At 42.6% G+C, this 26,672-nt stretch overlaps 1 protein-coding gene across 5 annotated transcripts in view; it reads right to left on the bottom strand.

Annotated features, from left to right (window-relative positions):
• Positions 1-21,409, bottom strand: part of NETO1 (neuropilin and tolloid like 1) — a 149,252-nt gene extending 127,843 nt beyond the window's left edge. For all 5 annotated transcript variants that reach the window (XR_009555671.1, XM_060244069.1, XM_060244070.1 and 2 more), the window contains exons 1-3: positions 21,255-21,409; positions 13,927-13,980; positions 12,555-12,692 (exon numbers count right to left, since the gene is read on the bottom strand). Coding sequence is in view for 4 of the 5 variants with exons in the window: in XM_060244069.1 (XP_060100052.1) it covers positions 12,555-12,692; positions 13,927-13,980; positions 21,255-21,282 (220 nt within the window). In the remaining variant the exon portion in view is untranslated. The remainder of the gene's footprint in view (positions 1-12,554; positions 12,693-13,926; positions 13,981-21,254) is intronic.
• Between the last annotated feature and the right edge of the window lie 5,263 nt (positions 21,410-26,672).

Here is a 26,672-nt window from a genome sequence, read left to right on the forward strand (position 1 = left end):
TAGTCAGGAGGCACACAGTGTGCCATCACAATGACATCATCGTGCCACGCATGTGATTGGAGTCCATAAGGGGTGCAGTGGCATAGGTTTCTGCCTGGGGCGGCAGAATCCCTAGCGCCGGGGCTGCCATACACAATTGTCATCTATCTGTTTTTAAAGTGTTTTTATTGTATTTTATTGTTTTATCATATGTTGTACTCCACCCGGAGCCCTACAGGGAATGGGTGGAATAGAAATATACTAAAATAAATAAATAAATGCCTTGCATTCAAATATTGATAGAGTTCTAAGGTCCTTAATCCACTGATATCTTTCCAGTGTTGTAACATAAGTCTTTTAGCTTACTAGGGCATGAAGGTTAGCCTCCAAGAGATGGACAGATAGTTTAAAATTGGCTTTGTAGATCTAAAAACATTATTTTGGCAGCAGCTGCCACCACAGCACAAGCATCTTCACTGCATGACTGAAAGCAAGCTGTGTGTCTGTAAGAAGATGTTTTTAAACAATATTTTCATTTAAAAAGACATCCTGCTAAGTAGAGCTGAAGAGTTACAATTCGAGTTATGCATAACCTCACTCCTTGATATTTTGTGGCTGACTCTTCCTCCTGTGGCAGCCATTAAGTTGTGCCCACCACCCTGTTTCAGAACTTCAGAGGTGCTCACAGAATCAAAAAGGTTGGGGATCCCTGACTTATGAAATGATTCTATATAGTAAAAGTACATTGCATAAAATGGCATGATCTTCATCTGGAGAGGGAGGGAGGGAGAGAGAGAGAGAGTCTCAAAGTCACAGATGAGCCCAGCTTTAGAATTCAAGGGACTGATATCTTAATGAATTAAGAGTTGGCTCAGCTCTCTGTTTTGTCTCTACTCTGTTATGTGTTTGATGCACAATCTGTCTTTATAAAAATAAAGCACCATATGAACATTCTTGCATTTATCTTTTCATTTGTTGGTTTATGAATGTCAAAGGGAAATTTTTCAAAATACAAAGTACTTTTTCAGAGGCTGAATGGATTGAGTACCAGGCCCATGGTTACCAGCCACTCTGTACCATCCCCAATTATTTTTGTGGCAACAGTGCAGGTTCTCCCACCCAGTGGCATGCTGGTAAATATTTAACAACTGACTCTGTGTGTGTGTAACTTTATTATAATTTTTACTGATGTAAGAGACGTATAGCACACAATTTACAAAAATAATAAAATATACAATGTTCTTTATTGTCAATTCCATTCCATATAGCCAACTGATTCTCACAGAATGCTTTCATTGATTAGCCAACCTATGGTTGCAATTCATGATTTGACAAATGGATTTGCATCCCTATCCAGTAAGTCTTCTCCCAATTAATGTATTGTCATGGCATCTGATATATGATCTACTGTTGAACTATTTCCCACTTGCAAATTATATTCATTAAACTGAAACCTCTTCCAGTTTCAGCACTTCTGATTTCAACAGGGAGGCACCCTAGAGTTCCTGATTTTCCACCAGATCTCAGAATTCCTGAAAATGTAACAATCAGCTCTTGTGAGCTGATATGAGCCAGCTCCAACACTTCACTGCTCCCACTCATTGAATAACAAACTGAACTAAAAAGGAACTGTACATGGTTAGGCCATTTCTTCCCTGATGTCTAGAATCAAAAGCTGGACTATACATTGCAAGAGACCCAAAAGTTTCCAAACCCCAGTGGATGATAATGAAGCATATGACACATGCATTGATAACACTGCCACAGAACTAACTGTGAACATTAAATTATTATTGTACTTTAACCACTGTAGTGGTTTAACTTCAATTGCTTTGCCTACTATATTATCAGCACAGTCCTATGCAGAATTATTCCAGAAATAAGTGGGTTTACATTGGAGTAATTCCGCATAGGACTATACAGTTGATCTCTTATAGTCTACATTTCACCATGTTGGAATGTTTAAGCTATTTATTAATATTATTCACAAAATTTATATCCCTCCTTTCTGCCTTTACACCTATGAATCCTTTAAACTATGATCCATTCACCTCATAGTCCATCTTTTGGATTAACAAAATAGATTGAACTGCAGTAAAGCATTATGTGCTGGTTCAAAGGATTATTTGAGAGCTTTCTATGCTGTTAGCCAGGGAATAGGGTCACATGACAAATTAAAAGCAAGAAACAGCTAGAATTAAATCCCCCTTTTTAGAAAACTTTGTATCTTCATTGCTAAAATCCTTAATAAAATAGATATTCCCAGGGGGGAAATAGGTCCAGTCTAACAAAAACGATGGAGCCAAATTTTGTTTCTTTTTCAAGGACTTTTCTGAGCTAAATATTATTTTATTTCCAATGTAAAGTGTGAGCACTTTTTAGTAAATAAAAAGTATCTACATTTATTGGGAGAGGAAAATAAATATAGAATGCAATGTTTGTTTTGTTCATGTTTCCACTGCAGATTCAAATTAAATATACTTCTTTAAATCATTACTGTAAAATGCCTGGAATTTCTTTCTCATTATATATAATCTCCTTCTCCACATCTCTGAGACCTTATTGATGTTGTGGTCAGGATCCAGGCTTTGAACACCGAACTCCAATGATCTATGAGGGAAAGAGTACCTAAATATATATTAAATGACCACATAGGGCAAATGTTAAATTTCAGCTTAATGGATTGGTGATACCCAAGAAATGAGCAAATGGCCTTTTGGGGCACATAATTGCTCCAACTGGAATTGTATTTGTAAGTGAGAAACAAAAGGGGTTTGATCACTTCCTGTTGTTAATCCTCTTAAAGAGGAGAACAATGTATGATGTAGATCAGCCATTTAAATTAATTTAACCAACACTTGGTTGTCTTGTGCCCTTGTTTTGGGGGAGATTCCGGGGACAACAACTCTCAAAGTATGCATAAGCCAAAATGTAACCCTTTCTTTATGGAGGAATGCCAAATCTATGTGTTATTCTACTCTGAATGAAATAGTATAATATCAGAATGAGTCTTAGTTCCATTGCAGTCAATATAATTAATTCATCATAAAAGTGTGCTTCACTGAGTTGCAAAACAGGATAAAATGAATGCAAAGGGAGAAACTTTTGATTTCTTTTGTATGGACCCCCATATTGTGAACCATTGGATTTTTCCTCCTGGCCTACTGACGTTTGCTAAGCCTGTCCATCCTACTGTGCCTTGATCCTGTTTTTTAGCTGGCTCCAGATCGGGTATTTTTAAAATCTCAAATTGGCCACTGTACTGAAAGTTGTATTAAGCAGTCCCTCCCCCTTTGCAACAAAGGTCTCAATGTCCAACTCTTTTTGGCTTGTCCATCATCAAATGTTACAGTTTGTTATTATAGCTCTTATCTCTTCTTTTAATATAATCCTGCACATGTGTTAACAATTCCAGGGACAGCATAACACTATTATTATTGCCCCATAACACTGTATTATTGTTCTTCCCTGTTGGCATGCTCCCATATTTCCACTGTAATTAGTTTTCATTTCTTCCACCTTTTTGGAGTGACCAGAGATGGAAGATAAAATTCACAAGTGGCTGGGCCTCAGAAAAGTCATCACATTGGCAGATTACTGGCACAGAGTAGAGCTGATAGGTCTAAAGAAATCTGATTAAAGTCCAAGAGTTTTGTATACCACCCACAGCAAAAATCAACACTAAAGTTGCAGGAAAGTTGGTATGAAATTCAAACGCTGCTGTCCTGCAATGAGGCTGAAATCCTAGCCACCTTTTTAATTTAGATTCTAATTACCTTTCTTCAAAGACTCCTGATAACAGGGGAAAGACTGCTTAATGCCTGCATGTCTTGTCATCTTTTTCATCTAATTATCTTACACAAGGGCTGTCTTGAGGTTTTACATCTGCTTAAAAAAGGCTCTGGGTCCTAACTAGAAGCAGAGCAACATTTGCAGTGAAATAACGTCCTACAATTAAAGCTTTAATTCTTACCAGCCTGTAATTTTGTATAGCTGACAGCTGAAGCTAAGCAAAAACAACAACTACCCTTTTTAAAAGAGTGTCTGGAAATGGGAGATTGATCTAAACATCTCCCCTTCATAAATATGAGCAACTTTTCTACTAATGACTTGGAAGAAGGTTCAATATTTCCAGTTGCTCAGCAATTGAACGGTGGAAGCCAGGGTCATATTTCTTTTTAAAAAGAGATTCTATGATGGCTTTGAAGGATGCTTTATGAATACAAGGGATATTAATGGAATTAGCAAACGTTATTACTCAAGCCAATAACTATATAGATGTGCTTGGGAGCAGCAAAATACCAGTGCTTTTCAGGGCAGATATCGTTGTGAAGGGAGAATAAGAATGTCATTTGCTGTTTAAAAATGAAGATGGCCTTCAAGAGAATTGTCCCTGCTAATTTGGCACTGCTTGCAATAAATCAGGCTAGTCCCTATTATGGAAACAGCAAAAATGGGAGACTTCATTTATATCTGTGTTGCAGGGAAATTTCAATAATATCTCTTTTTATGTTTAACAAATAAGAATGTTGATGTAAACACAGTACCCAATATCCACCAAATATAAAAATAATGTAGGGTTGCCATACTCTCCCTGGTGAAAGTGGGGATCACCCTCTGCCAAGCTCTTCCTGCCAGCCAACCACCAGCTGGCCAACAGGGGGAATTACCAGTAGAAAGAGAAAGTGCCACTGCTAGTGCCACACAGGAAGTGATGACATTATGCCAGCAACTACTCAGTGATGCTCTGGTATTCAGGCAAAAAAACTCAACAGTAGAAGCTGGTTTTACCATGGAGTTTTTGTCCAGATACTAGAGTGTCACCTGGAAGTCTCTGACATGATGACATCAATTCCTATGTGATGCTGGCAACATGGACTAGACCTTTCTCTGGGTAAGTCCTCCCATCTGCCACCAGAGGGACCTGGCAACCCTAAAAGAGAGACCTGTATTTTGGACTCAAAAGAACCACTGCATCCATTACGTTTTTATGCTTACAACTAGGAGTGAAACCATTTATCGAGAAAACACAGTTGAGACTGCATTTAGTAACAAGCCTAGGTTTCCTACCACATAGTATTTATTTATTTATTTTGGTTTATTTATATTCCGCCCTTTCCCAAACGGGCTCAAGGCAGATTACATACAGATAAATCAAGCAAATATAATTCAATAAAACCAATAAAATACAGTTAAAACAGCAACATAACACAGTACAATATGACAAAGGTGGGTGGGCTCATGGTGCAAGTTGGAGTATAAAACCTGAAAGGTTAATATGCAATTAATGGGCCAAACATTAAAAACTAACTGTAAAATAAATCATAAACCAACATACATGTATTTATTATAGAAAGCTAAAACCATTTAAGGGCCCATCATAAGTCTCTATCTTATGTGCAATCATAAAACCACAATGGGAACCCGCTCAACTTGACCTGACGCATTTTGACCTAGACTGGTCTTCTTCAGAGGTTGGAAAGGTAAGTACGCATATTGGCTCATACTACAAAATAGAATAAAACAATAGAACAATGCTGGACCACAAGGAAATTTAATGATGTGACAAAGGCTTAAAGATATTCTTGAGGCCTCTTATTCTACAGCCTTATGTCTTAATCAAGGGCATACATATTGCATCCAGTGTCTTATTGTATGCCATATGGTCCAGCGTTGATCAAGATAGGTGTAAGGTCAGAGCCTATGTCCCAAGTGTCAAGTCTGCTGTAGTTTCTATAAAATGCATCTTTGGTTCAGGAAAAGGATCCTGGGTAAAACCACACTGTCTACCAATGCTGCTAGCTTGATCGCTGCTTTCCCCTCCTCCTTCCCTTTGTTATGTAGCAATGCTTTGAAATGGGAATATGGGAACAAGATAGTAGTGCCTTCTCAGGAGAGCGTGGGGGGAAATGGGGCCAAGAAGACGGCCAAGGCCGACCAGGCCTGAGAACGAAATAGTAACATCAATGTGTGAATGTACCCTGCATAGAGTACCCCTCCCTCAAGAATCCCTTTGATGTATACCTTAAATGCTTGCCTTGATTGTATACTCGCCAGTCTTTCAATCTGGTTCCATAGTCTAACAACATGTTACAATAAACCAGAAACTTTTATCAAGAAGGTCTCGTTATTGAAACATCAGACTTGACACCAAGAGTTAAGTGTTTTATGGTTTCATGATTTTATGATTTTACATAGGATAGAGGCTTACGATGGGCCCTTAAATGGTTTTAGCTTTCTACAATAAATACATGTATGTTGGTTTATGATTTATTTTACAGTTTGTTTTTAATGTTTAGCCCTTTAATTGCATATTAACCTTTCAGGTTTCTTACTCCAGTTTTTGGGTTAAGTCTCTTACCCTTCTTTGTTTTTTCCTTGGCAAGCTGGAGTATAATCAGTGGCCCAGATACAATAGGTCAGATCACTGTGAGGGAGGATAGCCGATGGTATAGGCAATAGAGCAAAGGGCATCCATCTGCCTCAGCCAAATGCCTGGCGGAATAGCTTTGTCTTACAGGCCCTACGGAAAGGTAACAAATCTGGTAGGGCCCGTATCTCCTCAGGGAGCTGATTCCACCAGGATGGGGCTAGGGCCGAAAAGGTCCTGGCCCTGGTTGAGGCAAGGCGGGCGTCCCTTGGGCCAGGGATAACCAGAAGATGTTGGTTGGCAGATCGTAGCTGCTTTTGGGGCTCATATGGGGAGAGGCGGTCCTGCAGGTATGTCGGTCACGTAAGGCTTCGAATGTCAGTACTAGAACCCTGAAGCAGACCCGGTACTCAACTGATAACCAGTGCAACGTGCACAGCATTACTCGACTGCTTGCCCATAAAGGCAATCCAGTCAAAAGCCATGCTGCCGCATTTTGCACCCGTTGGAGTTTCCGGATCAGCCTCAGGGGCAAGCCTGCATAGAGTGAGTTACAGTAATCCAACCTGGAAGTGACCATTGCATGGATCACTGTAGCTAGGTCCTGGGACGTCAGATAGGGCACCAGCTGTTTGGCCTGCAGAAGATAGTGAAAGGCAGATCGCGCAACTGCCTCCATGGAAAGGGAGGCATCCAGTATCACCCCCAAACTCCACACCTGCTGAGCTGGCACCAAACAGGCACCATCTAGGGTGGGGAGCTGGATGCCTGATCCTAATCCCCCTGACCCAGGTACAGGACCTCCACCTTAGTTTGATTAAGCTTCAGCCGGCTTAACTGCAACCATCCTGCTACGGCTTCTAATGCCCTGATCAGATGGTCTGGGGCAGTGTCTGACTGGCCATCCATCAACAGATAGAGCTGGGTGTCCTCTGCATATTGGTGACAACCCAGCCCAAAACCTCGGGCAATCTGGGCAAAGGGGTGTATATAGATGTTAAACATCATTGGTGAGAGAATAGCTCCCTGCGGCACACCGCATTCAAGTGGGTGCTGCAGAGAGGTCTGCTCACCAATCGCCACCCTTTGTCCCCTACCGTGGAGAAAGGAAGAAAGCCACTGCAAGGCTACTCCTTGAACTCCGATGTCAGTATACAAAATAACCCCAGTTCTAATAATAATAATATATATATTTTGGCGCAGTCTATTACAGAGAACATTTAGTGCCATGTTCTTATATTAAAAATGGAAAAGGAGCAAAATTCAGCATTCATTATAGACTTTTGGTATAGCATTGATAGCAAAAAGTAGAAGGTATAGCTTGCAAGCTCCTGCGCTAATTTGGGATAATTATCCATATACATGGCTCAAGGTAGTGGAATGGCTCAAGGTAGTGTTTTTATATGACATCAAACAAGACTGATGTGCATATTTCATATCTTAATTTATCCTGGTATCTTGAGAATGATTAAGCTATCTTCATAGAAGTTGTATCAAAAGGAGTACTATTCTACAGATTGTATAGTTATCAAGTGTTTCCTTGCCAGCTTTAGTACACTTTCCTTCTTCCCTGGAGCCACTGCCCCACTTCTCCCCAAAGCAGGTCTCATGCATGTGCCACCTCCATAGCCTGCCCAGGCCCCTGGCCCATCCCTGGGTGCCAACAACAGGCTTTCACTAGGGCTCCCACTGAGCCCCATCACTCCTCCTGTGCTGCTGCCTCCTTCCATGACAGTATTTACCTCCCCTCAAGAATCTGAGTTGGATGTAATACGAGCCTCAGCACCTTAACTCAGAAGTTCAGAAGCAAGCCCTACAAATAAGCTAAGCTTCCTGTCTTTTCAGTGTGTTTAGGACAGCAACCCAGCAGAAGAGAAAGTGGGTTTGTTAATCCTAATTCCTAATGTAGGGAAGGCATTTAAAAGGTGTGTGGTTCCTTAAATGTGAGTTCAGAGTTCAATTGTGCTTGTCACAACTTTGCTTAAGGCTTCCTCTTGGGATCGTGTGTCTGTGTCTTTAAGGCTGAATGGGGGCGGTAGCAGAATAACATGGGGACATACATACACACACACACACACACACACACATACATACATATATACAGAACATAGGGATGCCAAATCTGGGTTGGCAGCACTTTGTGGGCTTCTGCTCAGGCTCCCACTGGGCCCTGCTGCTCTTTCTGTTATTGCCTCGCTGGGGAGGGAGGAACCATTTTGGCAGTTTCCAGAAGCCTGAAATTAAAAGGCTTCTCTTTTGTTTTAACTTTAAAACCTCTGGAAAATACCACACACACACGTCACAACTGATCTAGGCTTGCCAATCCCCAGATCCCAGTGGGGGTTCTCCCGCTTTTCCAGGCTCCTTCCCACTCCCAGTCAGCTGGTCAGCAGGGGGAAGCTTCGCCCCCACAGCCACCATGAGCCTTTCCACCTCTGGAAGCTTGGAAAGGCTTCCTCTTGGAATGGTGTGCCTATGTCTTTAAGGCTGAATGGGAGGCCAGACTGGACTTTACATGGGCCAGGGCCTTCTCAGTGGCAGCACCAATGCTGTGGAGCGCACTCCCTGAGGCCATAAGAGCTCTGCAGGATCTCTCCCAATTCCACAGAGCTTGTAAAACTGAACTTTTTAAACAACAAGAAAGAAGGCTGCCACTTTTATGCTACTGGGCAACTCCACCAGAAGGACCACCAACAGATAAATTGTATACTCTGTATAGCACCAATATTTTGTTTTAAATTGGTTTAAATTATAACTGACTGTCCTATTGTTTTATATTTGAAATTGAGATGTTGATTTTTATAGCTGCCCTGAGTCCATTTGGAATGGGCAGGATATAAATGGAAAGTAAATAAATAAATGGCTGCTTCCAGTGGCTGAAAACCGCCCAGACCATCTGTTGGTTGCACAATCTTTTCAGAGATGGTTTGCATAGGAAAGCTAAACGAACCTTGCTCTGTGTTCCTTTGAAGAAGTTGGAAGTTCAGCAACTCGTGAGTAGAGATGCCAATTCCCCGCTTCAGAGTAATCAGAAACAGGGAGGGGGAGGGAAATGTCTGCTGGGCACTTCATTATTCCCTATGGAGATCGATTCTCATAGGGCGTTTTCGCACTGACCTTCAAGTGGTGCGACCACCCTCCTCACGCCGGCGGATCTGCAGGGATTTCACACCAGAAGCGCCGGCGCACCCAAAAGAGCCGGCGACTTCCGTCGCAAAACCAGCTCAAACGGAAACCGCCAAGAAGCAGGAAAACGTTTGAGCTGGTTTCGCGACGGAAGTCGCCGGCTCTTTTGGGTGCGCCGGCGCTTCTGGTGCGAAATCCCTGCAGATCCGCTGGCGTGAGGAGGGTGGTCGCACCACTTGAAGGTGAGTGCGAAAACGCCCATAGAGTATAATGGAGAATTGATCTGGAGGTATCTGGGGCTCTGGAGGTGCTGTTTTTTGAGGTATAAACACCAAATTTTCAGCATAGCATCTGATGACTCTCCTCAAAATGCTCTCCAAGTTTCAAAAGGACTGGAGCCCTGAAAGAAGTTGCCCCTATCCTTCATTAATGTAGGGAAGGCATTTAAAAGATGTGTGGTTCCTTTAAATGTGATGGCCAGAACTCCTTTTGGAGTTCAGTTGTGCTTGTCACAACTTTGCTTATGGCTCCACCCCCAAAGTCTCCTGGCTCCACCCCCAAAGTCCCCAGATATTTCTTGAATTGGACTTGGCAACCCTACAACTGACATTCCTACCCCAATTAAGAAAAAGTCCAGAATTTGGTTGTAACTGTAGAATCAATACACAGAATACAGAATGATGTGGGATAAATACATGGGAGAGAAAAAGAATGGTGCATATGAACACAAATCTGAAGTCAGGCCTGAAGACTTGACTGCTTGGATTCTCTGCAGAAAGATATGCATGCAGAAAGGGCCTACATTTCATATTCATTTGTCCAATCTGGGAATCCATGTTGTCATCATCTTTATTTTAGCTGGCTAACAGTGCAATCCTAAGGACACTTTCCTGGGAGTAAGCCCCATTGAATAGACTGTAGTAAAATTTAGAACAGACCCGCTTAGGATGGTTCTCTAAAAGCCTTCCCATTTTTTCTTTTAAGAGACTTCAGATGGCCTATTAATTTGCTCCAACTCTTTCCATACAAGAACCTGGCTGGAACTTCTGCATTGCCTCAGCATGCTTGAAGATGAAGCTAGAAAATATGTTAATCCTATGCCCTTGGCATTGTTAACAGCTCTTTTGTTATCTCTTCAAACAACTTTTTAAATTATTATGTGGATATTTAAGAGAGTTTTTCATTTGATGTTTTAAGGTTTTAAATGTTTTGACTATTTTAACTGCTTATATATGTAAATGTTAATTCAAATTTTGTTTTATTATCTGTTGTGAGCCGCCCTGAGCCATCTTTGTGGGAAGGGTGGGATACAAATAATAAATAAATAATAATAATAAAATAAAACGCCCTCACTATCCTGCAATATATTAGGAAGCAGATTTACAGCTCTGTCTAATTCAGGATCTTGACTCCAAGAAAAGCCACATCCAGTTGTTAGAAAATTTACAACAGCATTAGAACCGCCAATGATTCATTCAGTCTTTTAGGACATATATGTACTTCCATGTTCTCATAGTCAAGTCTATTGGTTGCTTTTGCCCCTGCTTTCTAAGATTCTGCTTAGCCTTGCTAGCCAGCACTCCTTGTAAATAAGTGTAGCTTGTTTGTTTCCATATTAGATAAGAGCTACAAAAGAAATATTAATGACAGAAAGTTCTGTCAGATTTTCTACTGGTCAATAAGAACTTGGTACAATAAAAGTAAAATCAAGATGAGAATGATGGTGTCTAGTAGCTGGCATAGCATTTTACAGTATTTTGCTGACTGGTATAAAGAAGTCTTAAGCTATGGCACCTACTACTTTAAGAACTCTGTTTCAGTTTTCTGGCCTTAGTTCTCTAAGCCAAAAGAAAGGGAGGAGCTGCCATGGCAAAACATCGAAATTTCTTGACTGTGTAAGTAAACTGCACTAAGAGGCAGCTTATGGCTCTTGCTCTTCAGACAGAGAAAGGAGATAAGAGATAAGACCAGCAGCTCTCACAGTGCAGCCCTGCTTATTGTTATGACTGTTGACACAAAGCACTGTGCGGTAGCAAAGAGAGAGAAAAGGGAGAACAGGAGAAGGGTAACTCAGACAGAATTACCTGGTCACACAATTTTATATATCTTTAATGCATGTTTTAGCTTTTGATATGTATAGTCTGAATTTTATCAAGTTATGTTACTGGAAATTGTTATACAAGAGACTCGTTGTTTGGAATAAACGGGTATACAAAAGTAGCCCTGCAAGCAGGTAGGAAAACCCCTTCTAGCATTGGGGAGAAGGAAAAGTTAAAGAATGATACTTTGAATGACAGTTTAGAAATGTCAGTTGGGGATTTGATGGAGTGAGAGTGTACTGAGTGGTGCTGAAGAGCATAGTTTTGAAGACTAGGGAATTAGATAGAGAAAGGTTTTAAGGTGAACATATAGTCCTTGAGGAGAGGGAAGACGGCAGTGATGCAGCATCAACTAGTAACATATCCTGACCTGTGACCTGTGTTTCTGAGTACTACCTTCTCAATCAGTTCACTTGGTCAGATTGCTAAAACAAATTTTACTAGCAATACAGATTTGAATAGTCTATACATTTTTCTTCATAATACATTTTATTTTGAAAGAGCAGGTTAAGAGTATCTTGTTAACCTCCCAAACCCATTACCAACTTCCTGGGGATAAGTGTGGAAATTATTTGTCTTGAATCTAGGACTTTGCAACAAGGTTAAGTCAAACAAACATGGAATGCTTCAAAGGTGCAGTTCAAATGAAGTTTTTTTAGTGGTGGCGTCAGGAATGGAAGTAAAGGTAAGTGGAAGGGCAGAGATCAGCAAACTGCTTTACGGGGACCCGCTATATAGGTAAGACGGGCAGTGGCAAAAGAAATTGTTGCTGGTCTGTTTTCGTACACATGGTAGTTGAACCAGAATAAGCCTGTTTCCCTCCCCTAAAACATAGTTGCAACTCTAAACAGCATTTTCTCCCCAAAGCATTACCATAAGAGAAACAGTTTTACCATTTAATAGAAACATAAGAAGGTCTTCAATGTGGTTAAATATAAGAATGATTGTCTAAAATCAACAATATAAGGAGCAGCGCATACCTTCTATAATGTAGACACACTCTCTGTCAGGAGGATACTTGTTGGGATAATTGGGAGAAGTGAAGACACCTCCTTCTGGGTATTTTGTCCACGTTCCACACTGTACTGTCTTTTGTCCTTCTGAAGTGGCTTGCTTTTCTGGGGGAGAGAAGTGACATAGATATGAACACACATTAGGGCATCTTTGACTTACATCCATTCATATGATCTTAGCTGGAAATGTGGTTTGTGATTCAGCTTGTGTCTATCTTCTACTCATTGTGGACAAAGCGGCAACCCTTCACCTTCCCTTCATCAGGCATAAATAGCCAGGCTGAATAGGTATCATCCCTCATCTTTTCTAAAGAACATTTAAGAAGGAACAATATATTTCAGATAAAAGTGTCCAGGTAGAAATGTCTCCCTCCATATCTATGTTCCTGTTTACCTATCTCACAAAATATACATCCTTATGAAGCCATGCTCCAGACTTATTGCTGACACTAACAAAGAAGATAGAATCAGTTAGATATGCTAAAAAAACCCACTTTGCTACCTTTGAAGACATTCATGGATGCTGAAACTTCATGGTACTGTTTTATAGAAAACCATTCATCCCTATTGTTCAGTTGTCCTGATTTGTGGGTTAGAACTGCAGACCACATCTGCTCTCAGATCTTATATCTGGGTGATGCAGTCATGAAAGATACTTTGACATTTCTGTTCAGCTGTTCAGATGCCTCAATTGGTTTTAGGAAGGCTTCTTTTCTCCATTCCCACCCACCTCTTGTTTTGTTTCTCTCCTTTCCTCTGCAGCCACAAAGACACAGAATGTCAAGAGTGAACCAGAACTGTACCTGGTAATGTATTCTTTTGGAATGCAGAATCTCGTCACCATGGATCTGCAGTTCTTCCCTATTTGATAATAACTAAAGATGCTGGTTTTATTTATTTATTTTTAATTCTTCATGGTGTGTGGTTTTGAGTTACCTTGAACTATTTGCTCTGCAAGTATATTTCTACATAGCACTGCTAACAGTCTACTACTATGTAGCTGGGGGGGCAGAACTAAGACTACTTTCTCTATTTTAAAACTCTTGGATTTCCTGACTGGTCCTATACATGTAAGCTCTGCTATTGAACCTTGTCCAAATGTGAAATGCACATTGTGAAGGAGAGCAGCTTCTTATTTCAGCCTCCCTTTTCCTGACCTTGATGCAAGCACCTGCCTACCACACACTGATCTGCATAGGCCTGCCCAGAAATGCAATGCTATCATTGCACTGTTTCCGTTTTAGTTCTTTAAAAAAAAATCAACACCTTCAATAATATTTTTAAAAAGCTATACCCTAAAAGATTCCAGATATTAAGAATATACCATGTAAAAACATACCTGCTCCTTTTTTTGTTGCCCCAGCCCAATGTAGGATGATAAAACTTGCTACAACTGAAAAAGAAAGAACCATCTATTACTTGCAGCACTGAGCTAGTTACAGCAACACAAATATAATATTCCATTTCGAAGGTAAGCACTCAACAAGCAAGGAACCCCATGCTACATTTTGTGGCTGTATTTAGAAATTGGGTCTCTCTTCATGCTGATCAGGATCAACTCTGTGATGAGCTGCAGTCCACCAGTGCCCCCTCCCACCCTGTGCTGTCCACCCTTATCACCTCCAGTGTGCTCAGTCTTCTTTGATTGAAATTATGCTGAGGACTACTTTAGGGAGAGTTTTAGGCTATGATCCAGATATTAAAGTCATGCTCTTATAGAGTGCTGAAGACTACTACCATAATTATTTATGTTGTTACTGCCTGACATTCATCTTACACAAAAGGCATTTAATCATACCCTGTGCTTGCTGATTTAACTTATTTGATCCATTCAAGTCAAATCAGAATGTCATCATCTGCATAACTGAAAACTGCATATTTCCACACAATGAAAATCCAGTGTTCCGTTTTCTTCATTGTAGTATTTCATAAATACTATATGTGGTCCATTTTGATCACTTCTGTAGCTGTGCAGTCCTTCTCAAGTGCTGGTGGAAGTACATGGGCAACCTTGTTGGTACATAAATTGTCAACAACTATTATTCAAAGGTATGCCATTAAGAAGGGAATGAACTGTGCAATCTTAAGAATAGTTACATTCTTCTAAGCCAGTTGACTTCAATGGGTATAGAAAAGTACCGTACTTCTTAGGAGAGCACTTAAATAACTATAGCAGCATTTTTAATGTAGATTTTTTTTTCTCCTAACTGTTTAACTCTATTAGCTGTTGAGTGGAAAACTTTGGTTTCAGTCTAAATTGTGATCTAAATCTCTTGTTGATACTTGTAAATTATCACCTGGCAACAGGTGTATAATCACTGTGTTACCAGAGCACTGCCTAGGAAAAAGGAACTGCTGACCTAATCCTTGGCTGAAAAGCTATACTGCAGCTCATATGTCCAGCCAGATCCAAGTCCTGGGGAGCTAATGATGTTATATAGCTTCTGATATTATATAGCTTCTACTTCATGCTAGGCTTCCCAGTCCAAGTTGATACTAACAAACATAATTTTCCTATGCACTTCTGAAGCTTTGCTCCTAAATATTTGCCTGGCTTGACTGCACTGAAACATCTGCTGAGCCATTCCCCTAATTTTATTTTACTGAAAATCTTGCTCATATGGCTACTCAACTTCTGGCTCAACTATCAGCCAACATGACAATGTCATAGACTATAAACTAGTTTTGATGCTCTACTGTTGCTACACTACTATCTTAATGCACTCACTCTACTTTACTATTGCATCTAACCAGTTGATCTGGATGGAATGTACACAACCATCTGTATCAGACATATATTTCAAGTTCAAATGTTGTTAGCTGTGCACTGAGATGCATAGCCACATCAGCTGAATGTCTAGATTTCCCTTGCTAAATTAGAATGCAGAAGTTTCAAAATGGGTTGTTTCGGAATGATTTCCTTCCTTTTTTATAATTGCAGTGTGTACCTGCTGTATTTCCAACAGCTCCCTTCTCTTAAAACTGCACATTTTCCTCTCTTTATAAACAACTACTAACATTTATGAAGAAACTACAGGCTTTTAATGCCCCCCGAGACATCTGGTTTTCAATATCATTATTATATATAACTTAGTATTGTTCATCTACGGGTCTTTTATGGTCTTCCTACTTAGCACACAATATGATGCAGTCAATATAAAACAAATTTGTCAGAAAAGCAGGATGTGGGATTGTATCACTGCCAACAGGATTAGAATAACTAGTCTTTTGAACCCTTTCATCTCCTTATTCTTCAATTATTTAGTTGCTTCATGTTAACCAAGTACCATAACAATTACAGTAAAGTATGATTGACTTATCATGGGTTTAGGAGTTGATTTGCAACCTGGTCCACTGAGCACTGCTTAGGCAGACATGGATGCTGAAAGGAAGGAGGGTTATGAAAACAAAATTCTGAGAACCCATGGAACTAGGCTAATAATGTAATTTGTTTTTATATGCTGTTTGGGTTGGCATTGGAGAGTATGATGAGGAAGCACAGATGGACTCTTTCTCAGAGGCTCCATGGTGCATTTCAGCAGCCTTGTCATCACAATTTCCCTTTAGGAGGGTTTGTACTAGCAAAATACTTCATGGGGGAGGGGGGAAGCTGACTAAGTGCAGGAAATACTGGAATAATGGGCACTCATTGAGAGTATAACTTTCAGTAAACTGTAAGGTCTGTTTGTGTAACATCCATACAATCATTAGTACTTAAGAATACATTTAGTGAATACCATTTGCAAGAGAAAAATTGTTTCCTATACAAATCTTGCATGGTTTTCTACACTTTTTTCTTTCTCAAAAATAGATGGTTGCAATACATAGGATTCTGTAAACATTCAGAGCCCATTATGGTTTGAAACAGGAGCATAGTGTAGTTACCCAATTACTAATGTGTTTTTTATGTGGAACAAAATAGGCTCTGAGCTTATTGAAGGTAATACAGCAAACAAGTATCTAAATAATATAAAGGTTACCTCTTTGTGAATCAATGGAAGCTACAGATTGAGAGCTTTGAAAAATTGGTCATTTTTGTAGTGACTGAACATATAACCCTGTAATAACCTATATCCCTATAATAACCAAGGTTGCAATAACTCTGTAAATAAATTAATTATGGTTCTTGTTTACATTTAGGGATCAAAATGACAACATTTTTTTGTCTATTGAGTAAATGTAAACTAAGTTCCATTGACCTATACTCATTTTATTGCCTTCAAACTAACAGACCTGCAGATAAAATGAGAATAAACTGTTGAGTGGATATTCCTACTGAGTATCACACTGCACTCTATCCTTTTTTGTGGTTACCAGGGAATGTGATTAATCATGTTCTGCGGTCCAAATCAAGATCAGGCATTTAATACAACCTAGATGAAACATTACAATGTCCCACAAATAAACTGCTTCCTAGGCTTGGCCTACTGAGTGCCAACATGCCTTTGTGTGCCCTGATCCTTGAAGGACCTCTTTCTTCCATTGTCACAAATGTCCCACACACACACCTGTAGAGTCCTAAATATATCCCTCCCACTCAACACATCATAGGGCTAAACACATTTCACATTAGTCATAAGGATGCCAGTAAAAGCAATGTCCCCATAACCCACTGCCCTTGTCATAATCTTCGCATGCACTTATCTCAGGAGCACTGCCATCACAATATGAGTCTCTATTTCCCCAATCAGCAACTACTGGGAATGTAGAAAGCTGCAGCATTTTGATATCATCCCATGTAATCACTCACGCTGAAATACGTTTTTGCTGTCACTCACATAGCAAATGTTAAGCACGTTTTGGCCCATAGTGGGTTCTTCTGGCTTATAAATCCCCACAGGCCATTGCTGTTCATCCAGTCATATCTCAGAAGAATTGCACATACTCTTAAGCTGCAATCAGAATTCATTGTCTAGATATTCCTTGAGAGACAGTTTGGTGTAATGGTTAAGTGTGTGGACTCTATACTCTGGGAGAACTGGGTTTGATTCCCCACTCCCCCATATGCACCTGCTGAGTGACCTTGGGTCAGTCACAGTTTTTGAAAGAGTTGCTTTCTCAAGAGCTGTTCTAGAAAGAGCTCTCTCAGCCTCACCTACCTTACAGGGTGTCTGTTGTGGGGAGGGGAAGGGAAAGGAGATTTTAAGCCACTCTGAGACTCTAAGTGAAAGGCAGGATATAAATCCAGTCTCCTCCTCTTCTTCTCTTACATCATTCAGCTGTTCATCCAATACTAACTATTTCAGAGCAGTAGATACCTTGTCAATTTGTTCACAATATGTGCCTCCACTTCCTTGTACCCTCATGGAATTACCCAACAAAGCCTAAGTCAAAGACTTCACTGTAATTTGTATATGGTAAAGCTGTGGATTGCTCTGGAAAGCAGGACAGCTACATTGCTTCCTTCTTGATTTTTCTTTTCGGACTTGATAAATTGTGCATAAATGTTATACAGTCTACAGAGAGGAGGCTGTCACAAAGGAGGAAACGATCTAGTTTTATAGGTATATAGAGAAGCAATTTGTCAGTTTCACATAATACCTCCACCATGAGAAACAGATTTCAGGGGGGGGGGGTTGAAATCCCATCCTGAATGGCTGCTTAGATGATCCTTCACTCTAGCCATTGGCCCAATTTGTTGTGACCCTACTAGGTAGGCCTACTAGCTACTAGCAACAGCACATCAGTTCTGTGAAATAACATGATATCCTTCATTCTCTGTAGATAATACATCTCATGCAACAGCTTATATAAACTGGTAATAAGCCTAACACTATCTGACGGTAAGGCCAATCTAATTCAGGACTTCGTATTTATCAAGAAATTGAGAAAACACTGGTTTTGGCTTATGTATAATTGAAAATGCATATATATTTCAGCTTAAATCTTTACACAACTTTTCAGAATATTTTTGATATATAGTTTCATTGTAGAAATGAAAGTACCAGGGCTCATAAAATGTGTGTGGCCTAGCTGAGACCATGGGCGGCGGGGGGGTGGGGGGTGGGGGGGGGTGGACTATGAGAGTTCAATCCAGATGCCTTGTTTCTTGATTTTCCCCTTAATAAAATCTAGTATGGTTGACACATAACTCCAAAGTGGCCAGTTGTGCCCAGTAAAGACTGGAAGAGAAAGTTTATGCCAAGAGCTACAGAATACATTCTACAAAGTTAAAAAGAAGGCCTACAGACAGACACACTAAAATCCACTGAATAGGAATCCTAAGTCATGCCTTTTTATCTTAATTTTCTTAAAGTACATTATGTAGTCACATAGCTATTGTGAATGTGTGAATGATGCATGAAGCATTCCAAAAATGAGAAGGAACACCTTTCACTTTATTGTCCATGGAAGGTGTAGAGTCCCCCCAAAAAAGATCTCAATCTGAAGAAGAGTATACTGTGAACTACTGGCTTTAAAAACTTACCTTTTCAAAATATTTATATTAGTTTATAACATGATCACCATTATTACGATTGAAAAATTCTGATGAACCATACGTGCTTAACTCCAGTGATTGACATTCCAATCCTAAAGACTGTAGCTCAAGAGAAAGTCTATTTTAATGACACTTACTGCCATGTAGAAGGCTAATGCATAGGCTGGATGTATAAGTATGTAAAGGACTACAGCCTTTATACAAATAATTGGTAGTCACCAGTACAATGAGTTTGGACAAACTTTGTTTTCAAACTGTGTTAATGATCACAGCCTGAGTGACTCCTGGATATATAACCTCTATTTATTACTCAGTTATTTTCATCTGAAAAATGGGAATAACATTATCCTATTGCTGACCATTTTAATCACAATCAAGGTAAAGGGTATAACCCATATCAAATTATGTTACTAGCTGAAGTTCCTTTGATTCTACTTAATAGAACTGACATTGTAAAGCCATTTGCATTTTAAAAAGCGTTATAAAATTATACATTAGTCTCAAAGCTTTTTCATGCCACTAACTTGGCTGTGGTTACACATAACTTCCAAAATTCATTCTGTTCAGTTGATTGGAAATGAGCTAATGCAAAATAAATCTGCTTTCTTTTCATCTGTTGGCTTCATGTGGCCTCCATCAAAGAGGGCTATACAAAGTGGGGTGAGGGGCTGAGGACTGCCTATTCATGTAGGTTTAAAATAGGTAAATTAATAAGAGTAGCTATTCTGAAATCGTCTTTCTTTCTTTTCCATTATTCACTGTGCAAGATGGAGATATAAAAACTAGCTGGTGACTTCAGTTCAAATGCCTTATCGTTCCTATTACGTTATTAATACAACTTCAGGCAAAGTATGAAAGAACAGGATAAATCAGTGTGTGTGTGTGTGTGTGTGTGTGTGTGTTATCACTGATAGACCTTTAAACCTGGTTCACCCCTGTCCCCAAACTGGCATCCTACATGTGAAACATGAAATCACAGAATCCAACACCCATGAGTATATGATTCTATTATTTTAGTGTAGAAAATCATTTTGGGGACAGGGCTGAACCAGTATTAAAGGACTAGTGCATTGTTTGTGGTCAGTGGGGACCCCCTCCTCCCTTTTTCACCAGCGGAAAACCGGGTTGTTTCAACCACAATGCCAGAGGAATTTCTGCACACGTTTCGAGGGCATGCTCAAATAGGAGTAAATTGGCTTCAAGTATTTCGCCCTGTCCTCTGGTTTTAGCATATCTCTGTCCAGGGTCTAGTGTGAAGGAAGCCGTTCATAACAGAATCAGTTCGCTGACATATTCAGCACCATGGACAGCATCCCCGAGTACTTGGTGCGACGCAGACCCCCCCCCCCTCACAACTTTCACTGAATTGTTTGTAAAACACAGCCCGACCCTGAAATACTTAAAAAAAAAAAAAGTCGGAAGAAGCCCGAATCATAAACTGTACTCCATCCCCCTCCCCAATTTCTTGGTGGTGCTGGCCACCGCTGTCCAAATTCAGTCGCGACAGTGTTAATCCTGAGTAATGACAGCCAGATTAATGTTGATGTGGCGGGATTGGTACCAGGGTTAAAAAACTGATACCAGTATGCTGGTTAAAATCCTAGTAGGGAACCCAAACTCTTGCTACAGGACTCCATATAAGAACACTGGGGTTTACATTTAGGAAGTATAAAAGGCAAAGCCATTTTTCGCATTGAGCAGACTGACAGGGAAGTAAGTCCAATTGAAATACACCGGACTGACTTCCAGATCGGAATTGGGGGTTACCGCCAGCCTGGCGGTGTCTGCCTAATCTCCGCGCCTCAACTCATTACGTGGCTCAATCCCCTTGCTGCCTGGGCAGCTTGACACCTATATATGTATATATTTTAAGTGTGCTTCTTGCGGCCTAAAACATTCACAGCGCAACTACGGGGGTGGGGGGAGAGTAACCAGAGTTTTGCAGGTCACTCCCCTCACCCTCTCCATTGATGCATTTCTTCGAACGCTACCAGCTCTTCCATCCTAGTCAAAACAAACCCAAGGAACGAATTCACCGGCTCAGCTGTCCAGCCAGCTTTCTGACGGCCTAGCAGAGGGGGGGTCGAGTGGGGAGATGTCCACCTGCGCCACGAAGCTGCCTGCATCGGATTCCTCTACCAGCTGGTCCCGATCCCACTCCGAAGGAGACGCCGGCCAAGAGCGCCAGCGCAGGACAAGGAGCCCGAAGCCGGCGGAAAGATACTCACTGTGAAACAAGCTGCGCCCATGGATCATGTCTGTTCCTTACACAAGGGGCTTCGCTCTCCACTAATTCCATTTAGAGACGGGAGGGCTTCCAGCGCTGGGCAGAGGAGGGAGCGGAGCAGCCTGAAGAAGCCCCCGCGCGCGGCACCCCGAGCCCCAGTGGAGCCGCGTCTCGCTCGGCTCTTCTCGCCTCTCGCCCTCTCCCGCTGCTCAGCCGCCCAGCTCTAGCGCTGAGCTCCGGAGCCACCAGCATCGGGTCCTAGCGGCGGCGGCGGCGGCGGCGGCGGCAGCAGCAACTTAGAGCACCACAGGGAGTCTGCATAACTGGCCGAGAAGGGCAAGCGGGGCGGGGAGGGGAGCGAGCTAGAGACACCCGGACGCCCAAGCTCGCCTCCCAGAGCTGGCGGTCCACCCCCGGGAGCCACTGGGGGTGGAGGAGGGCCGGCCTCACTCGCAGCCGGGAACTCCCCCCCACTCGCCAGTTTCGCCCGACGCCCGGAGCAGAGCGGAGTCTTCCCCCAAGACCGTCGAGGAGGCCGACCTTTCCCGGTCCTTTGGCGTGGAAGGCAGGACGATGGGGTCCGACATCAGTCCCCGGGGCCAGGCAGGGGGGAGAGGGGGAGGAAAAAGAGCTCCGGGCCAGGGAAAGGGAGGTCGAAAGGCAAGTGGGCAAAAGACGGAGCTAGCCGAGGGGGTGGAGAGGCACGTCGTTGCACCAAGCGGTCCTTAGGAGAGCCGAAAGCCCTTTACAAGAGACCCCCCCCCCCCAAGTTAGGTGTGCAAAGCCTTCTTATCCCCGCCTGTGGAGCACAGATTAGGAAGCGCAGCCCCCCTCAGGTCTTCGGCTGGGGCGGGTGGGGGGTGATCCTCCTTTCTCCTACCGACCAGCAGCAGCCCAAAGCCCGGGAAAGTGAAGACCGAGAAGGGGACGGGGGGGGGGGGGCTCTCCTGCCTCGACCTCCTTAAATCCGCGATCCCCGGAGCAATGCTTGGGGTCCTTCCTTCTCCCCCTTTCTTCCTCTTCTCCTCTGTCAAACTGCCTTTTTTTCCTTCTTTCGAGAGGGAATCTTCTTCACCAGGCAAGCTGCAGTCTTTCCGTTTCCAAGGGAAAGGGTTTTGGTGGGTGGGGGGGAGCGGGGAGGGAGAGAGAAAGCTGCAATAAAAGTTTCGCAGTTAATCCTCTGGCCGCGGAGAACAAGAGGATTGCCTCTTCCAATCAGTGCGGAGGGAGGGAGGCAGGGCGGGGGGGGGGGCGAGGAAGCCTTTCCCACTCCCACCCCGCGTCTCCTCCCGAGCTCAGTCGCTTCCCTCCTCCCCGTCAAGACACCATCCCAAAGAGATGGAGAGCCAGGAGGAGATCAAGGGATCGGTGAGGAAGGGGACAGGAGAGAGGGGGAGACCGAGAGCTCTACATCCAAAGGGATCGAGGTGGGGGGTGGGGGGTGGAGAGAGGTAGAAACTGCATCGGATGGATTCCTTTCTGGTCCTGGTCCCGGTCCACCGCAGCTGCCAAGGGCAAAGTCCGCAGTCCTCGCTCCTTTTACACACAGGGATTTCCCAGCCTGCAGCCTCTGCTCTCTCTCTCTCTCTCCCTCAAGCTGGCAAAAACATCCAAGCAGGGGGAAGAGGAGAGGGCGGAAACACGGAGGAGGGGTGGGAGGGAAGGAGAGACACCAGCGGACGCAATCGTTTGACAGTTAAGGAATGGGATGGGGTGGGGGGAGGGACAGCCAGGCACCCTTCTGGCTGCTCCTGCCTGCTTCGCTTCCCACAACACCTGCTGCTTCCAGAGCAGAAGCTGGCAGAGGAGAGACTGAGGTAGGCGCTGGGAAGGAAAAGGGGTCCCGATTCTCTCCTACCAAGGGCTTCAGCAGCAAAGGGGATCTTCTTTTCCACACGGTGTGCCTGGACTACAAAGCCATTTGTGGCTGGACTATAGACCCAAGGAAGGGACAAGAGAAAACTCTCTGGTCCTTCTCCTGATGCGTTTGCTGGGAAGTAAGCCCCCCCCCCCCCAATTCTCCGGGACTCACTCTCAAGAATGTGCCTGGAAGACTGCAGCCTAAACTGTCCTGCTTATTAGAACTGAAGGGGCTGTTTGAGCCAAGAGAACTTGTCAAGGCCTGGGTGCAAAGCCCTCAGGGGACAGCATAGATTCACTCCTTTTTTGAGGTCTGCTCCTCAGCCCTGGGATGCTAATCTCCCCCTGCTTTGTAAAACAAAGTGAATTTCTTGCAAGCGACCTTCCCCAAGGAAACAAGTCAGAGGATGGGTATCTTTGAGAAGCAGGAAGGTGGCGTGAAAAGAATGAAATTGAAACCAGGGACCCATGGCAGAGAAGTCCTAGGCTGGGCCACCCATGGAGATTAGAGCAGGACAAGCTGCCTTGTGAAGGAACCAAGTATCATTTCATAGAGTACCAGGGGCATTAAAAGGAGACTTCTCTTCTGGCACAGGTTATTCCTTTCACTGAGAAGATGTCCGTAACCACCTTTCAGGCACTTTGGAATTAAACTTGGCTCCCCACTGGCTTGAGATCTTTGCTTTTAAACTGATGAGGTCCTACTCACTTTCAAAGTTGGATCCTAATGGCTGAAATGCTTGGTGGCACTTTAAGGACTGGTGGTGGCAGACATTTGACAGACCAGAGCCTTCATCAGATGCATGATTCATTTGCCGCTCATCAGGTTCTTCTCTGATGAAGTGGGCTCACGTCCAAGAAAACATCTGGCACAATAGCAGTGCAATCCTAAACAGAGTTGTGTATTTCTAAGAACACTGACTTCAGTAGATTTCGAAGAGTATCTTTCTGTTTAGGATTGCACTGTACATCTGTTACGTGTCAAGGGGCACGAGACTCTCTCTCTCTCTCTCTCTCTCTCTCTCTCTCTCTCTCTCTCTCTCTCTCTCTCTCTCTCTCTGCAACAAACATGCATGCAACTACCTTGCTGAAAACTGATCCTGGGAAGTCTCTGATACCTATGCATGTTTAGGATGGCAGACTCCTAAGTACAAGGACTCAGAAGTAATCCTCCCATGCAAATCTCTCACATAGTTACACAGAGCATTGCAACCACATCTTACTTTGTTTGGGTGGTGAGTTATGTGAAAGGGGAATTACCTGGGGATCAGCTCAAATGTGTGAAAGTTGCTCACACTGCATTTGCCACACAGGTTAATTTCTTCTCTTGCAGTTCCAGGTGGCAAGTCAGAGTTATCCCCCATGTAGTCTAATGCTGCATATTAGATCAGCCACAGATATCTGTGCCGGCAAGAACAGGTACAGGAGGAGTGAGAAGTCATCTTGGCAGATGGTTTTCTTCTTCCCTCACTTTTGCCCGAGCTGTATTGCATTCCTGCTGAATCCTCGTAGCTCTGCAATCAACCTCAGATTTTTTTTTTTTAGAGCCTTCACTTTGCTGTCTGGAACACGTCTTATTCATCTTCCTGCTGCCAATTAAATTAAGGCAACAGTTTTGTACATAATCTTCCCCTCCAATCAGCTTGGGGTGCCTATGAGTGGCAGCTGACTCAGCCCTTAGAGATCAACTTCCCCCATGTACACAAGCAACACATCGTGAGCCAAACAGAGAAGTGCAGGTCATAGCAAACAATGCGGATTGAGGAGATGGGCAAAGAAACTGAAAAGATCTCCTGCAGGACAATGCAGGCATCAGTATGGCTAAGTTTCAAGTTATGGTTTGCTTACAAAAGATTACAGTACAAAAAAAAAGCAGGAAAGAAACAGCTGAATTGGCTGTTCTGAAGGGAAATGTGCTGTGTTGTCTTTTCTCACAGTAAGAATCCATAGTCTCCCTCTTGCCAGATGGATGCTGTATGTTGCTGAGGAAGGGAGCCACACACTGTAACATAATTCTCAGCACAGGTTAAGCCTGGGCGGCTGGCTGGCTGTGGGTAGTGTGCCATCTGGTGAGTAAAAGAATAAAAGAGAACTAGTGCAGTCCTGCAGCTGCAGGATTGGACTTGGAAGATAGGGGTTCAAATCCCTGTTTGGCCACTGAGTGCCCATTTCCCCTTCCTCAGTTTCCCATGGAGGAGGTCACTCAGTTGATTGCACACATATGGCTATCATTAACTGATAATCCATGCACTTGCTGAAGGATCGACTAATATCTTAAGTTTCATACGCATGTGCCAGTCACATTTAAATATGTGCTTGGCTCTTTTCTATCAAAGTGAATAGGGTTTATTTAACTATGACTGGTATGTGAACATTATATTTATGCAGATGCCAAACTGTCATAAACCTTGACTAGGTCCATACATCATTAGACACTATGAATTTATAATCATTCACCTCCTTAATCTGGAGGGGAAAGAAAACAATCAACACAATGGTCACTTCCAGGTTGGACTACTGTAACACATTCTTGTTGGGTTTTTGGCAACTTCACTACCTGAGTCATGAGTTAATTGATTGTTTATGCATGCTGATGCTTAGCTAGTTAGAGGTAAAGCCAATGAAATACTCTGCACGTATCTCCCACCAGAGGCTAGGTGCCAATATTGGTAAGCTCTAATTGGGTAATCAATTCATTGGGGATGGACTAGGGAGAAAGCATTGGGTTACATTTTTACAATCCTTTGTCTAAATCTCTAGCCTCTCCACACCAGTTGCTGTTTAGATCTCAGAGAGTGAACATGTAGTTTAGAGAAGACAGGTAGAAGGTTAGTCCTTTTCTTGTTTTGCAGAACTCCAAGTTACCCCTTCCTCACTAGAGAAGAAAAGATTATTTTTAAATGTGTGTGGCTGACTACTTTGTATTTGCATTCTGCTTAACTCTGCTATGAAATCCCTAACAATTCTACATCTGGCTGCCTTGAACCTGACCCAGAAACTTCCACTTAGCCTCAACCAAGGCCAGGGCTTTTTCTGTGCTGGCTCCAGCCTTGTGGAACATGCTTCCAACTGAAATCAGAGCCCTGCAGGACTTGTTAGAGTTCTGCAAGGCATATAAAACAGAGCTGTTCTGCCAGGCCTTCAGTTGAAGCAGATGTCTCTATCATCTCTGCCTCCTCTGACCATAGCAAACTTATAGGTATTCGCTATCTTGCTGGTATTCAACAGACACTGGACTGCTCTGAGCAATGTATATTTTTGCTGCCATCTTTCAAAAATTTATTTGGTTTTAATTACATTTATATTCATTGTATTTTATTTGTATTGTTAGCCACCCTGAGCCCACCATGGGTGGGATATAAGTAGAGATTGGCACAGACCAGAAAATGCTGGTTTGGTTCACGAACAGAACCGGACTGGTTCCCAGACCAGTTCACAAACCGAACCACAGCCTGGTTTGCAAACCAGTTCATGAACTGGTCCAGTTTTTAAAAAGCCCCCCACAGGGCTTTGAAGTTCCAAAATGGCAGGTTGTCTCCAAATCACTCTCCACAATGTA

Source organism: Heteronotia binoei, chromosome 7 (assembly GCF_032191835.1).
Source record: "Heteronotia binoei isolate CCM8104 ecotype False Entrance Well chromosome 7, APGP_CSIRO_Hbin_v1, whole genome shotgun sequence".
Taxonomy (NCBI): domain Eukaryota; kingdom Metazoa; phylum Chordata; class Lepidosauria; order Squamata; family Gekkonidae; genus Heteronotia; species Heteronotia binoei.